The sequence below is a fragment of the Patella vulgata genome, chromosome 1 (assembly GCF_932274485.2).
Source record: "Patella vulgata chromosome 1, xgPatVulg1.2, whole genome shotgun sequence".
Lineage (NCBI taxonomy): Eukaryota > Metazoa > Mollusca > Gastropoda > Patellidae > Patella > Patella vulgata.
Genome location: NC_065879.2, coordinates 8,877,238 through 8,894,286, shown reverse-complemented (window position 1 = coordinate 8,894,286; position 17,049 = coordinate 8,877,238). Strand labels below are relative to the sequence as shown.

Genomic DNA, 17,049 nt, shown 5'->3' with positions numbered 1-17,049 from the left:
TTTCTTGTGGATATTAAAGTTGATACTAGTTTAATGGTAAATGCAGTAAAATCAATAAATCGATGCTAATAATACCCACAAATGGCGAAAGCAAATATTTGAATATCCTACTTATGTAATTTTTTTCAATGCTATTCTAGCCGAATGCATACTGGATTTGATCCGGTTTTCTAGATTTCGTTCAAATTCAATTTTTAAAAAAAAATAGAATCTCTGATTTGTCACTCAGTCCCATTGTTGGTTGTCCGGATAATGAGTAATTCAGAACGGGATGTGTAGAAATTGAAATTTGAAAATCTCTGGTTGAATATATCAAGATCGTACCGTTAAAACTAACATACCAATTTATAATGTCCGTTAAATATAGCGGGGTTGGATGGCCGAGTGGTTAGAACGTGTGCGCTGTATCATAAAGTCTGTGGTTTCGATTCCCCGGTTGTACGTGACAAGGAGTAGCGTCGCCTGGCCAACCTCGTGGTCCCAAAATGACCTAGTTTGGGTCGAATGGACGTTAAACCCCATCTCTCTCTCTCTCTCTCTCTCTCTCTCCATTAAATATATCATTCCATATTTCTATTTTACAGGTTTGACGTCCATACCAAAGAAATCCCAAGATGAGTTGGCATCAGAAATACCTAGAAACCATAGCTGAAGGTGTAAAATATCTATGGAACAGTGGTCACTTCTCCGACACCACCATCGTAGTCCAGAACAAACGCTTCCGATGTCATCGAGCAATCCTCTCAGCGATGTCACCACACTTCGACGCAACCTATTCCACAGGGATGCGGGACAATCCAGATGGAGTTTTGACTCTTTTAAACATTGATGTTACAACCTTCGACAGCATCCTGACTTTCATTTACACAGGTCGGGATGTTGTCTGTGATGAGAATGCAGAGAGTCTTCTTCGTGCAGCAACTACACTTCAAGTCAAAGGCCTTATAAGCAGATGCGCTGAGTTCCTGTCCGAAAACTTGACCCCTCAAAACTGCATCAGAATGTGGCGTCTTGGTAGAACCCATGGCTGTGAGGAGTTGGAATCACGCGCATGGCCGTTAATCCTGGACAATTTCCTAGATTTGATCAAAACAGAAGACTTTAAAGACATTGATGTTGATGAATTGATAGCTGTAATCAAAGATGATGATCTGGTTGTTCCGAACGAAGAGTTGGTGTGTGAATCTGTATTCAGGTGGATTTCAATGGATCCAGACAATCGCAGTGTTCACCTAAGCTCCATCATTGAGCACTTGAGGTTCCCACTGGTGAGTCCCGAATATCTCCTAACAATAAGTCAGCAGAAGGGACTCCTAAAAGAAGACATGGTTTGTAGGATGATGATGGAGGAGGCAAAGAGGTATCATATGTTACCTTCAAGGCGCCAGGAATTCACGTCAAAGCGAACGTCTTTCAGAAACAGTTACGACCTAGAAGAGGTGATCGTTGTTTTAACAGGAGGATCAACTCAGATGAAACCAACAGAGATCATCTGCTTCAGCACTAGACAAAAGAGATGGTTCTCACTCGCTCCACTTCCATATGATCCCGGTGTGGAATTCTCCGCAACAACCTACGCCAATAATATTTATTTGTCCGGAGGAAGCCGAAAATGGCCGAAGATGTTGAAGTATAACAGCGAGAGTAATGATTGGAGGGAGTGTGAACAGATGGCACAAGGGCGATCCCGACACGGTATGGTAGCTGCGCGAGATTCCGTCTACGTTTTAGGGGGTTATAACAGAAACCTTCCGCAAGGAAACAAAGTCCTCAACTCCATCGAGAAATACAACATCAATACAGGAAAATGGACGACGGCGGGAGAACTACCAGTACCGGTAGAGATGGTGTCGTCGGCTGTTATTGGAGAAAAGATCTACACATTTGGAGGAGCCCAAAGAAACAATCGCAACACACCGGCTATACAGTATTTTGATACCAGAATCGGCCAATCAACGCTATTTGCTGATCTACCATTTGCTTGTCGTCTCACACGCACAGTCTGCTGCGACGGTCAAGTTTATATAATAACAACTGATGGCGACGTCATCGAATTTTCAGAAGATGCAGGCTGTCGCACTGTTGGCAAAATCGAAAATTTCGGACGTGTGCATTTTGGAGCTGTTCAGCTGAATGGAAAAGCTATAATCATTGGTGGAAAGAAACGAAATGATTCCGAATGTGATACCATGTTAAGTTTTGATCCTCTTCGAGCAGGTGCGGAGACATTGCCCGACAAACTTCCGTTCCCAAACGTCATTGACGCCTGCGTTAAAACGGTCATCAACAGTCATCATTTACGAACCATCTTCAGTATTAAATCTAAGTCAAGCCAATAGTAAAGAAGAGACCACATTGGTATCTAGATACATGATAGTCTCTATCATCCAGAAAAAATATTCTGGTGACCGAGACTAGATACATGTATATACTAGTTTCAAAAATGATTAGGGGCATGGGAAATGTGAACAACCGAATGATAAGCTTGCTATCAAGGACACGGATTTTGTTTAATTTTGTATTGATTATGTTGGACAAAAACATTGCCTTAATGTCGCTTATCCCGATCATGTAATTTTCTGACAATAGGCCCTCCACGTTAAAATGAACTCAAATTGATTAATATAACTTTTAATTAAAAAACCCCATTATCAACGACAGAAAATCTTCCGGTTTGGATTCAATCGGAATACAAATGAGCCTTTTAGCCAACGCGTATCAGCCGCGCTAGCTTGTTTATATCATCTTCAGAGAATGCCCGGATGTTGTGAAATTATGCCTAATTCATCATATCTTTGTAAATACTGAACTGAACCATCTTGGACTGATAATCCTGTGAGAGATTCAATTGTTTAGCTAGACTAAAACATCAATTAAATTGATAAAGAGTTGAATTTACCTGTATTATTTATAATGTGTAAATATTTATTTATCCGTGTATAAGACAATGTATATATAATTATCACACTTATTAAATTTTACAAGAAAAAAAGATATCCCCTTTATTTATTAAAGCTACAGCCAAAGAAAGAGTAATGCATCTTTAGAAAGTATTTTGTAATGTTTAATTGTAATTTATTAAATGAATATGTTGATATAATTTTTTCACATAACCTTTCATAAGACCAATAGTTTCTAATTATTGTTTATATAGAAGTATATTATTTATTTATAATAAAAATCTTTATACAAACTAAATTCTTGTAATTCATGTTATTTTACCTGAGAATAATCAGCGAACTATCATTGATTAGCTATGTTAGTGATCCCATTCTCGTTAAACCATGGTTATTTCCTTTCGTTTTTTTATAGATCAAATTTCGTTTTATTTGCCGGCACGGCTGAAGGCCATCAAAAGGATAATAAACAAAAGATGAATCTTAAAGCCTGGCACACACGGGGGGAGGGGGCATGGGAACTGATCTTATTTCATGCATCAAACAATGGTATGTTTTTTTATTGGCCTTCTGTGATCTTATCTATAAACGTTAATTATGAAGGCTACGTGATAAAGTACATAATACATTTTACCTTGAGATGCCGATCGATCAAACAGTTTGATAAAATATTCTCATAACTATCAAATTACAGAGTTGTCTTTGTTTTAAATGCTAATGATGCAGATATTGAGCAGTTGGGCTTCTCACCCATCGACTAGAATGGCTCTGATTCCATATTCAAAGAAAAAAATTCTAGATTATAAGTTGTGTGTGTGCCTAGTTAAAACGCCCTAAAAACCCCCCCCCCAAAAAAACCAAAAGCAAAAAATGTAAAAAAAAACAAAACAAGCTCAAGCCTTATACACATAAGTTTGTGTGAAATAGGTTTATTTAACGTCCGCTTCTACCGAAGTGAAATGGCAACTGAGTACCTGCAAATTTTGTATGTGATCAATTGGTTTTTGCTTTTATTCGATTGCGCCCTTCCCACGCAAACGCACTGCTGAGGCTGACTATTTATAATCCCCCTATTTCGTTTTCTTCTCTCGTGGGAGGTGGGGGTGGGGGGTGGGGTTGGGGGTAGTTTGGATTGCGCGGTTGTACGTGACAAGTAGTGTGACAAGTAGTAGGGTCGGCTGTCCAACCTCGTGGGTTTTCTCCGGGTCCTCCGGTTTTCTCCAACTAACGCTAGCGAATTATTGAAAATAAATTGAACCATATGTTATTCCTGAAACGACCTAGTTTGTGTCTCTCCCCCCCCCCACACTCTCACTCTCGCTCTCTCTCTTTCTGTGTCGAGGTGTCGAGTGTACGTTAACGGTGGCTGAGTAATTGAGGGGCTGGGACGCTAACCAGGAAGTACCGGGTTCGATCCCGGTGTCGGTCGAGAATATCCTGGCGGGTTCCCGCTTGTAAGAGGTGTAGGATGGAGAACACGGCAAGAAACAGCATCTACGTCTAGTCGCTCGGATGGAACCAAAAACTGAGGTCCCGTTACACGTTGACGTGACAGCTTGAACGTCTTCATTGGGCAGTAAAGCAGGACCTTAAATCCCATTTCATTTCACTTTACGTTTTTGCCTTTCCTCATCACCCAAGTTAACAAATAAAACGCTACAAACAAACAGTAAGACCCCGCCCTGTCTCCGAAAGGGCACATAGTTACTGATTATACATGTAAGCCTAAACCATGATCCACCGTAAAATGATAAAAGCAGGCCAGTTCGTTCAAACAGATATCTGCACCAAAACTTTTCCATATTTTTAAAAAAGAACAATAGACATCGATAAACATGCTCGATTTAAGAGAAAATATCATGCATAAATGTAGATCATGTAGCTAATTGTATGAAATATGATGTGATACCAATATTTTAATAATATTTAGATTCAAGTAAAATATAAATAACTTAATTTCGTAAATAACGATCGGTATCTACTTAAGTGGAGATATTGTTCATCGATATGGGGAGCTGCGGTGGCTCAGTGTGTAGGATGTTGGTTCGATAACCTCCAGGTTCTGTGTTGGACCCCGGTATTGGTCGAGAAAGTTCACTGGGATTTCCCGACGTGCCCCCCCCCCTCTTCCTGTCAGTGGTGCAGGATAGAGGGCCTGGTTCGAATTGGATGAAACACCGAGGACCCGTGTAAATATTGGCGTGCATGTAAAAGATCCCTTGGCTGTTGGAATTTGACATAAGAGTACGCCATAGCGCCGCTATCCGGGCAAAATTTCCCTCCTAGCACACTGTATGACGTATGAGTAGCCCAGTCGAACCAGAATCGTGGGACGTTAAACCCCATTTCATTCTTTTGGCTAGGACTCACGTTGTGTATTTATTTTTTTTATCTCAGCAGTTAAGACGTTTGTCTACCAGGAACAGCAATGCAACAGTTCGTCTCAACATTTTATGCCATATTTTATTAATATGGTTATTGTAACACTACAGATAACAGATGATCAGTATAATGATAAGACCTTTATTAAACATACATTATGCAAGAGCTAAATCTGCCTATTTATAGGTCTTTCGTTAGGCCTGAAATGTTATCTATTAATTAGACATTTATTAACATGAAAAGGCCATAATCAACTCTCGATGCAATATTATGTGTCCGATTTTCATTGGATTTGAATCCGATCTGCGGTTCAGCGCACATCGATGATTAAACTCAAAAATGGATTTCCCTCTCTGTCTGGTTTTCAATTCATTAAATATGAACATTCTCGATGTAAACTTAGTGGATTTGACTAAAATAGTCGAAGCAAGAATTAAAATGTCGGCCAACTAATGGTCGGCCTGTTCTCAAGCGGAGCTAATTGTAGACAGAAAAAGTAAGTTTCGTTTATAGGTGAAAAGGAGTAGGTCACCTGCATAACCTTTGGGGTTAGTTCCAAAATGGGTAAATCTATTTATTAAGACCAGCTCAATTTTCGCCAAGGTCGCTGAGATGTAAATAAGGTTAGGATACGTGATTGTTGGCAAGATTGTAGGTAAGGGTTAGGGTAAGCGTTAAGGCTAGGTCCAGAGTTAGGATTAGGGTTGGGATTAGCGCTATCCCTGTTTACATATCGTGACCTTTGATCAAACTTGAAGTAGGCCTTATCAAATAGATCCAACCTTACCTGAAAAGAAACAGAAGAGCCAGCAGCAACACAGAACAAAGCAATTAAAACAAACTAAAACATTTATGGAAATAATACATGACATAAATTAAATTAAAATGACTGATATGCACTCTAATTGTTAATAATGGTTGTGTAGGTCTCTATTCTGTTTGTCATTATTTTTCCCTAATTTATTATTATATTAAATCATACAAAAGGCTGAACTGCCATACTGTCCCACGACAAAAGATCTTTCCTTTGTAATTAGATATGTAGTTCCCTATCTTAATGTTAATTTATTCTGATATTATTAAAGCATCCAGGTGGCTTAGTCGCCAACCTGGTCTACACAACCAGTTATCTTTCCATTACTAGTGTGGTTTTTTTGCAACTAACCTAACAGTTAATTCCTGGTTTCTCTATGGATTTTGAGATCGCTTCATAAATTTTATATGACATATTCCGAGGTTGGAAGAGAATATTTGTAGGATATATTGAAGTTTGGCATCTTCCATTAAACTTCTTACTGGGAATCTTTTCTCTCCCAATTTATTGCACGCAATGACGACATGATTAACGGTCAAAATGTGGCCGCATTCGCACTGATTTATATTTATGGTCGGTAATTAAATCTTTAGTTCTCAGTCTTGTGATTAACTCACAGATTTTGCGGGATGGATGGTGGACCTCCGCCTTTACAACCAGATCGTTATTTAATTTGAATCTAAAAGTATTTGCTCTGGCCAACTCAGTTTTTCACTCTGATTTAATCTTAGTTAAAACAAAGCTGCTAAATTCCTGAACAGTAAATTTTAAGTCACCGGTCTATCTCACAGAGGCTGGGTCTTTTGCGAGTCCGGGTGTCTTATTTTTGTTTCGGAGGGAACAAACACTTGCTCAAATATTCTGAACAATTTCTGGTCTAGATGTTGTCTATCATGTATTATTGACTTTATGATGCCAAGGGAATCTGACACAATGACGGTGGATGACACACGCCACTCACGAGCTGTGGATATTGCCTTTAATTCTGCTGTATGGATGGAACCACCCATCTAGTAGCCTTTTGTGATATATTAACATTAAATTCAGGAATGACTATACACAGTTTTGATTGTGTTTGGATCGCGAGATCCGTCCGTGTATATTTTCAAATGATATGACCATTTTTCGTTCAAGAATTCCCTCGATAACATTTGAGCGTGTTGTGGGATCACTTACATCAAATATCAACATTTTTCGTTGATAATACCAATCAAATTTCATCTTATTAGAGTGGTGTGATTATTAAAACATGATCAACTCATTGTAAATACTCCACAACACCCATTAATCAATTTGTGTTAATTTCAGGTAAAGTTGTCGTTGTAAACATTAATCAAATTTCATCTTCTTTCAGCGTCTGTCATTATAATCATATCATTGTATATACTCCACAACAAGTTATCCATTAATCAATTTGTGTTAATTCCAGGTAAAATGGTCTATATGTCGGATTAAATGTTGTTATTAGCATTAAACTTTTATAATACTTAATTAAGTTATATTCCCTTTAGGTACATGTAATTAGAAGGGGTATCTCTGGTTGGTCAACATTAACCAAGTATTGTTGTGTACATTGTCTTGTTATATTTTATATTTTATCATTGCTTGATAATGACATAGAGAGAGAAGCCTAGTCGAAATGTCGCTTAGTAATAAGCAGTAATTATATTCCATAGAATTATGACCTGTATTAATAAATGCATGCTTAACAAAGTGATCTTTTAATAAGGAGTTCCGGCTGCGTGGCCTTGCATTGTTTCTACAAATCATCACCTTGAATACGTCAATATAGCATTAACAAATTTGCAGAGATTATAGATTCTCTGATCTGATTATTGATTGAGAATGCGGCACATTTATATATTAGACACTGCTGATTTTTGGCGCATTAATAATTCCAAACAAACATCGGCCTGGTTGAACTATTAATATTAGACGGGTTGTTGCTTCCTTCATAAAGTCATAAACTCAACGCGCAGTTACATCGCAAAGGTTTTAAACTTTTTTAATTGTTACCGGAAAGGACTATGTTTATTAAAGAATATTGCGTGTTCATATTTTTTGTTTTCGTACCCCAAACATTTAGTCATGGTATTTCAAATTTATCTTTAAATAAACATTTATGTAAAGTCACTGGGTCTGCTGTGGATAATACTATTTTGATCCGTACTTGGTTCAGTCGTAGTTTTTTAAATTGTGTTATAGAATGTTCAAAAGAGACAATGTGCCAGTCTGTATTTTTTGATAAATCAACAAAATTGTGTTATTGGAATAACAACATTCCTGTTACTGTAACAACAGCAACAACTTGTGGATCTTTACTGTATTTACAGTTACATACCGTAAGTATCTAAAAGTTAAATGCAAGAGGTAATGTCAGTGCGGAGATTAGATTTGAGGTGACCCATTGTTAAAAATTGGCACGCATACAAATAAAAAAAAAAATGAAGAAATTTTAAAAGCAAATTTATTATTTTTTAAATTTTAAATTAAAATGTGTATGCGACCCCTGTGGATGGTGACATACCATGCGGTAGCCTGTTCAGCTTATGTCTAAATCCTGCATTTGGTAATTTCACCTCGATAATCTCTTTTATTTTAGAGGAATTTAATTTATATTTACAGCAAGATAAAATTAAAAACCCTACGCTTAATCTTTGATTTGCATGGATTCAAAATAATTTTTTTTAAAATTTCTTTAGATTTTATATGTTGCTTGATTTTGTGAAACGGCAATCGGCGTTTGTTCAAATTATAAGCCCGTAGATGCATAAAATTTTGAGATTTACTGGATTGTGTGTTCCTCGGTCACCAAAAATAAAACAGAACTTACAAACAAAGCGACTTCTGCTTAATCATTCAAAACAAAATCTAATCAACTCCATTCAGTTCTTTATTTTGAGGTAAATCAAACCGATTTCGTCACTTTCGTGGTCCGGAATCACCTTGCACTAAATTTCTTGAAATTCATCAAGAGGTTTAAAGTCAATATTACAAGGTAATACCCCATTAAAATATCATGAATAAATATATACATAAATTGAAACGATCAAGGTATATGGTAATTTCATGGTTGTTTTCTTTCCAGGAAACCAGACCAACATCCTTCTGTTGTTTGTCTTTTGACCCTACAGCTACACCAGAACCCACAACAGAACCTACTACTTCGGGTAAGTCAACATTAAGACAGTTTAAATCCCAAATCATGTAAGTAATAAATAGCCCCAACCGATGCGGTAATAATGGCCATGAATCGGGTAGTTGCCATTGGGCAAAAACCGATTCTTCCGTAAAAAAAATCCCACGGATTCTCTCAAAGCCCGGAAAGACTTATCATACGATATATTTGCGAATTTCTAAGAACAATGGCCAGGAAACAAAGAATAAATGAATAGATAACATGATTAAGGACATTGCGGGTTATATTTTGCGTTAATGGAAGTCAGGGCGTGTTCATGAATTTGAGTAGCTGGGTTTGTTTATAAAATCATTAGCTGAGACAAGAATCCTGGGGGCTGTTTCTCGAAATCTTAACTAAAGATAAAATCCAAATTTTACTAGATACTTCAATTTTGATTGGCTAAGCACTAAAATCAACCTAATATTATCCAATCAAATTACTAAAATTTGGATTTTATCTTAGTTAAAATTTTGTGAAACAGGCCCCTGCTCATTTAGATGCATATAGGATTAGAGTGAAGTAAGGCCATAACAAAGGCATGTTTGTTTGCTCGACGGTATTTCGATGACATAGGAGGAGGATAAAATATACCCAGTGCGAAGCAAGGAGCCCCCCCCCCCCCCTCCACCTGACACGCGCCAGGAAGTGTTCTACATCATACTGTTGTAACTGCTACAGGAATGAAATAAGGTTTAACGCCCTACTATTCCACACCAGTTGGTATCTAGAGACGGGGATACGCTTTGCGGTGTGCCGTGAAGAACTTTCGGCCTATTCTTTATCGAATTACAACTGTCGCGGGTTCCTTTACGTCAATGATAACACGAGCATAGCGTGATTTTTCGTCCCATCCAAACAACTAGACTGGTTTCCTTACCAGTCCCTGCATCAGCTTTCTCTGCCAATACATCAGTCAAACCCGGGACCCCATGGTTTAACGAACTGCATACTGTTAATCAAAGGTGGATATCTTTTTCTTAATAATAAATCAAAAACCCGCCTGAATGGTTAATATAGTAGTCAATTTTATGTACAAGTATACCTTTAAATACCTGCAATAGCCGAGAAAGTTCATCGGGATTTTCCGGCGTGGTTTCCCCTTGTCTGTGCTGAGAACGGAGGACCTGTCAAGGACAGCTGTCTAGTCGTTCGGATGGGACGAAAAACCGAGGTCCCGTGTATACATTGGCGTGCATGTAAAAGATCCCTTGGCAGTTGGAATTCGATATAAGAGTAGCCCATAGTGCCGCTGACCGAGAAAATTTTTCTCTCATAGCACACTGTATGGCGTATGACCGTCTTCATTAGTCTATTTTAGGAGCAGAACAGTAGGACGTTAAACCTCATTTCATTTCATTTCACCTTTAAATAATTTAATATTTGTCTAAGCTGTATACATTAAGTCTTTAATGGTTATTTATAAACCAACCCTTCGTCGAATTCCAAATGTCAAGGGTCCCGTACCCGCACGTCAACTAGTACACAAGCTTATCTCGATTTTCGTTCGACCCGAACAACTATACACATTTACTTGCCCTGCCCTGTCACATCTGTATATTTATTGTTACTTATTAATTACAGCCATTAATATTAATATCTGATTGGTAAACATTATCATACAAAACGGCGTGTAGTGGTTCAGACTAAATCAAGAAGTATTTCATTTGAAGTTTCCGATCCTCGTAAAAGCTAATAGCTAAAATATAAAAGTTATTGTTCGTTTCCTATTTATATGTATATCCGGCCTTCTCTACTGACCTCATTATTGAATATCCATAAAATAATCACCAATTCTAAGAAAGTGTTGGGTTAAATAATGTTATTGATTTCATTATTTGTCATGTGTTGATTTGTTTTATGGAAGGATATTCTGTCTAGATCTAATAGTTTCGAGATTAAACAAGTGGACTGTCCCCAGAGCGTTTCCTATCACAACCGAAGCAACACATTTTGATTTAAATCAAATCCTTTAATCCAGAAATGAAATGTAATGGGGTTTAACGTTCTTTTATTCTGCTCTGACTGTGCTAATGAAGACGGACATACGCCATTACGCGATACGGTGTGCTGTGAGGGAAATTTTGCCCGAACAGCGGCGCTATGACCTCAAATTTCAATGCCAAAGGGTCTTTTACGTGCCCGGCAATGTGTACATAGGACCCCGGTTTTTAGTCCTGTTCGAACGACTAGACATCTGTCCTTGTCAGGCCCTCCGTCCTACACCACTGACAATTGGACAGCACGCCGGGACATCCCGATGGACTGGGATCGAACCAGCGAACCCCAGGATAGCAGGCCTGCGTCTTACTCACTTAGACACCGTGGCTCCCCTTTATCCAGAAGAGAAACAAGAAAACTGGTTGTGGGCCAAACCCGAGTAAAAAAAAATTAGTAAACAAGCGGGCTCCCACATAAAGCTTGTCCCAGCGAAAATTCAAATAACACATTAACCCAATTCATTGCTTTTTTAAAAATTAAATTAGACAAGTTTAGCTCCTTAAATTCAGTAAAGAAACCAGAAATGATAAATCATGAATGCAACTGGTAGAGGTATAAAAATGTCACCTGCTTAATGAAATTAGCTTTGAAAAACGCGAAATAGAGAAACAATCCGTCATTTTTAGAACATCAAATGCCACTACCCTTTTATTTAGCCATTTTGTAATTTTGTATTTTTCAGTGGGTTTTCTCCGGGTCCTCCGGTTTCCTCCCACTGCTAAAGACCCCTACGCGCAAGCGAATTATTGAAATAAAGAAATTAAACCATATGTTAGTCCCGAAATGACCTAGTTTGTGTCGAGTGGACGTTAAACCCCATTTCTCTCTCTCTCTGTATTTTTCAGATTGGAGCCACGGTTGCTCAATGATTAAGACGTTGGCTCGTTTACCTGGAGGCCCCGTGTTCGATCGGGGTTTTCCGGCGTGATTAGACCATGTCAGGGTTGCAGGACGGAGAGACTGGCAAGGGACAACGTATCATCGTTTGGATGGGATCGAGGTCCTGTGTACACATCCTTTTGCAATTTAAATTCGGAATATCAATAGGTCGTAGCATCGCTGTCCGGGCAAAATGTCCCTCATTAACCCAGTTAGAGAACAGTAGGGCGTTAAGCCGCACTTCATTTCATTGTATTTCAGACAGGTATCTCTGATGGTAATAGAGACTTTTGGCAAGCTTAAATTCCTGGCCCGTATCGCGTATCCGTATTGATTTTGCGTGTGACGTCATCAATGCGTGTGTATTTCTCATACGTGATACGACACACGGATACGGCAGCACGTATCGAATAGCATTCATACGGAAAAGTTCTGTATAACATTGTTGTCTTTTTACCGTTCTTTTTGCTACTATATCATAGCGTTTTTATGAATCTATGTGTATCCTAGAACAAGAATGTGTATATTTGATGTGATTTTAACCATGGCAAAGGCTGGAATTTAATCATTACTTTTGATGAGATTTTCGCGGAATTTTCATATTTTTCCTGTCTGTCTGTCTGCATGCTGGTTGATATCCGTGCTAAATTTAAGGAGACGGGACCTTGCAAATCTGATAAATGATACATTAGTGAAATCAAAAATTGCTGTCGAGTCGAAGTCGGAAGATTTTTTTAATACGATTCGACACTGAATGTTTCTTAAATTTCAAATAGCTCAGCGACTGTCGAGCGACTTTACTCCTTTCAGGAAATTTTAGGCTAGTCAATAACTGCCATCGTGCTGTAATAGAACTCAGCTCAGCTCAGCTCAGCTAGCTATACGTACGATGGGAAAAATTCCACTTGCCAAAAGTCTCTAATCATTACTTCAAGATCATATTTGAACTAGTCGCCCGTACTTCAAATCTATTGCTTCAATTAGCAATAAATAATTGTGCTTATTCGTTTTTATTTTAAAAAATGTTACCTTTTATTTCTTTTGTAATCTGTACAATTACCAAAACTCCTACAACTACAATTACAACAGCATCTCCCACAAGTACAGGTGACCCTGATGGATTTGTAGAACTACCTTTGTCTGGTATTAAAGTACGACTCATACCAACACCACTGTTTCAGGGTCTAGCAGCAGCCGATTGTTTAATATTTGCAGGAAGTAAATTGGCAGTCATCAATTCTGCTCTCCGACAACAAGACGTACAAAACTATTTAGATGGCTTAGGTATGTATTATCCCTAACCACACCTGACGTAATAATATGATATTAGTTATCACCCAGACCTCCACGTAATAATATGATATCATTTATCACCCAGACCTCTACGTAATAATATGATATCAGTTATCACCCAGACCCCCACGTAATAATATGATATCAGTTATCACCCAGACCTTGACGTAATAATATGATATCAGTTATCACCTAGACCTCGACGTAGAAATATGATATCAGTTATCACCCAGACCCTGACGTAATAATGTGATATCAGTTATCACCCAGAAGCCGGCGTAAAAATATGATATCAGTTATCACCCAGACCCTGACGTAATAATATGATATCAGTTATTACCCAGACCTCCACGTAATAATATGATATCAGTTATCACCCAGACCCCCACGTAATACTATGATATCAGTTATCACCCAGACCCCCACGTAATAATATGATATCAGTTATCACCCAGACCTCGACGTAATGATATGATATCAGTTATCACCCAGACCTCGACGTAAAAATATGATATCAGTTATCACCCAGACCCTGACGTAATAATATGATATCAGTTATCACCCAGACCCTGACGTAATAATATGATATTAGTTATCACCCAGACCCTGACGTAATAATATGATATTAGTTATGACCCAGACCCTGACGTAATATGATATTAGTTATCACCCAGACCTCGACTTAATGATATAATATTAGTTATCACCCAGACCTCGACGTAATGATATAATATTAGTGATCATCCAGACCCTGACGTAATGATTTGATATTAGTTTCATCCAGACCCTGACGTAATGATTTGATATTAGTTATCATCCAGACCCTGACGTAATGATTTGATATTAGTTATCATCCAGACCTCGACGTAATGATATAATATTAGTTATCATCCAGACCCTGACGTAATGATTTGATATTAGTTATCATCCAGACCCTGACGTAATGATTTGATATTAGTTATCACCCAGACTCCCGTCGTAATTAATGATCAATCGGGATTGAGAACCATTGGCGCTGCCTGGAACGAAAAGGAGCAGATAAATCAGACGATAAATCTGTAAAATTAGTAGACCAAAACATTGATAGTGTTGTAGGAAACCAGAAAAAGACAACGCCTAAAATGATAAACGGGCGGCAATATGCAAATGAAATGAAATGGGGTTTAACGTCCAATTGTTCTGCTCCGAACTGGGCTAATGAAGACGGGCATACGCCATACAGTGTGCTATGGCCTACTCTTTAATAGAATTCCAACTATCAAGGGATCTTTTACGTGTACAAAGGACCTCGCTTTTTCGTCCCATCGAACCACTGGACAGCTGTCCTTGTCAGCCCCCCCCCCTTGTCCTGCATCATTGACAAGAGAGAACCACGCCGGAAAATCGGGATGAACTTTCTCGACCAATGCAGGCATCGAACACCCCGCCCTTCAGTCTAGCGAGCCAGCGTCTTACCCACTCAGCTACCGTGACCCTCCCCATATGCAAACGAATACCGTAGCAATAGGGACACCATCATTCATTCTCATTTTAGGGGAGGTTGGTTCTTATAAGGTCTGTCATGGAGTCAACTAGCGTGATTTAGATTCCCCAGTTGTACGTGGCAAGGAGTAGGGTCGCCTGTGCAACCTCGTCGGTTTTTCTGCGCCTTCCGGTCCCCGCCCCGAATGCTAAAGACCACTACGCGCAACGAAGTATTGAAATAAAACTGAACCATATATTTGTCCCGAAATCCGAAATGACCTACTCTCTCGATTTATTTGTCGTAAAACGCGGTCGTTTTCTTTGTAATTGACAGGTGTGAGCACGGCTTATATTGGTGCAACAAAAGGATTGATTGGCTGGATATGGACGGATCTCAGTAATGTAGAATATTCAAACTGGGCATCTTCACCAGGATTCTTAAAAACATGTACCATCATGGACAGCAGCAAGAGCTACCAGTGGAGCGCAGTTTACTGCACGGACAGTCATCCTTATTTATGTCAAAAATTGTTTACATAATTTTGCAGTAATGACCAGAGCATGAAGACAAAGACAAATACCCAAATGAAGCACGAAGAAAAATATCCAAATAAAGACAAATATCCAATGATAATTTCAATAGCGTAGCCAGCGGGTTGGACATATCTGTCCCGGGGCTCTACTTCAGTCCACTGCTTTGAAAAAAAAAGTTGCATACAAGCTGACGCAATTGTATTTTCCCACAAAAGCACTGCTAATACTAGGTTTCCACTATCACGCTACGATTGAAATCGTGGTTTTAATCATGGAGTAATCGTGGTGATCCTATCAGGTCTTGAGGTTATCCAATGAAGCATGAAGACAATTATCCAATGATAATTTCAGTAGCGTAACTAGCGGTTGGGACAGGTCTTTCTCGGGCTGTACTTCAGTCCACTGCATTGACCCAAAAAGTTAGATACAAGCTGACACAATTTTATTTCCCCACGAAAGCACTGCTTATAAATATGTTTGATGTGTGTTGTACTTTGTTCTTCGTGAGTCCATGTTTGTATGGGTTGGAAGTGGATGAGCAGTTAGAGTTCGTCAAGCGGTCAGGACGATCGGTTACCGTTAAGGGAATGCTCATATCATCTGTTGGTTTTATTATTTTAATGCTATTTGAATATTCAATTTAATTCTTAAATGTCAGGTTCAGATTCCCCGGTTGTACGTGACAAGGAGTAGGGCCGGCCGTCCAACCTCGTGGGGTTTTTTCCGACCCTTATGCGCAAGCCAATTAATTAAAAAAAATGAACAATGTGTTAGTCCCGAAATGACATAGTTTGTGTCGAGTGGACTTTAAATCCTATTTCTCTCTCTGTTTCTATAAAAACATTTTCACTCGTACAAACGATTTTGTCCTATTTATAGCAACACATAGCCAAACTGAATAATATGTCCCAATCTTTATTCTGGTCAACAAATTGTACCATTTTACAATATTCCAATTAATTGATGATACAAATTTCATCTTAACACACCTAATTTAAAAAATTGGAAAAATTCAACTAAATGATTTGAAAAGCCTGACGTAAAGCTTTTCAAATGTGACTTGGATTTAAAAATATTTTTGAACCCTCTGGACAAGTAAAATAGGATTTAATGGATAATTTACACAACAGGTAGGACACTAACACATCTAGTACTTAGAATAAGGCTATTTTTTTATTTTCTGGAGCTGTCAACCCAGCAAGAGTGTTATTGTCCCTTTAAACGTACATAAATAATGTTTGTTTATACAATGCTGGTAAATTAGTAGAATAAACACATAAAATAACCATATAAAAGTGGTATATACATAAAGCCAGTATTTGCTATGTACACATTACAACAATTTACTTCAAAGTCATTCATATATATTCACTCTAAGTCGCAAATATAGACTTTCCCTACATAAACGAGTTTGTCAATTATCGAAAACACTCTTAATCTTCTTCCCAGGCACCAGTGACGTTTATTAGGAATGTTTACTCTTCAACTACTTATACAACGGCGATGGGCACTCATTAACGCCTAATTGATTAATCAATCTCCTAGCGTAAAGAAATGAAATGAAAGTTCAAAGTCATAGTGTTCTGCTCCAAACTGGGCTAATGAAG

General features: G+C 38.3%; 1 protein-coding gene and 1 long non-coding RNA gene across 2 annotated transcripts; both read left to right on the top strand.

Annotated features, from left to right (window-relative positions):
- Nucleotides 1-785: 785 nt before the first annotated feature.
- Nucleotides 786-7,526, top strand: LOC126812503 (uncharacterized). The gene is made up of 3 exons (XM_050538927.1): nt 786-932; nt 1,338-1,396; nt 7,523-7,526. Exons 1-3 carry the CDS (start codon nt 786-788, stop codon nt 7,524-7,526), a joined length of 210 nt encoding a protein of 69 aa, XP_050394884.1.
- Nucleotides 7,527-8,295: 769 nt separating this feature from the next.
- LOC126812379 (uncharacterized) lies at nt 8,296-15,821 on the top strand. Its single transcript, XR_007675905.2, has 4 exons — nt 8,296-8,435; nt 9,182-9,263; nt 13,241-13,435; nt 15,243-15,821. It is a non-coding gene; the product is annotated as an uncharacterized LOC126812379 (long non-coding RNA).
- Nucleotides 15,822-17,049: the final 1,228 nt, after the last annotated feature.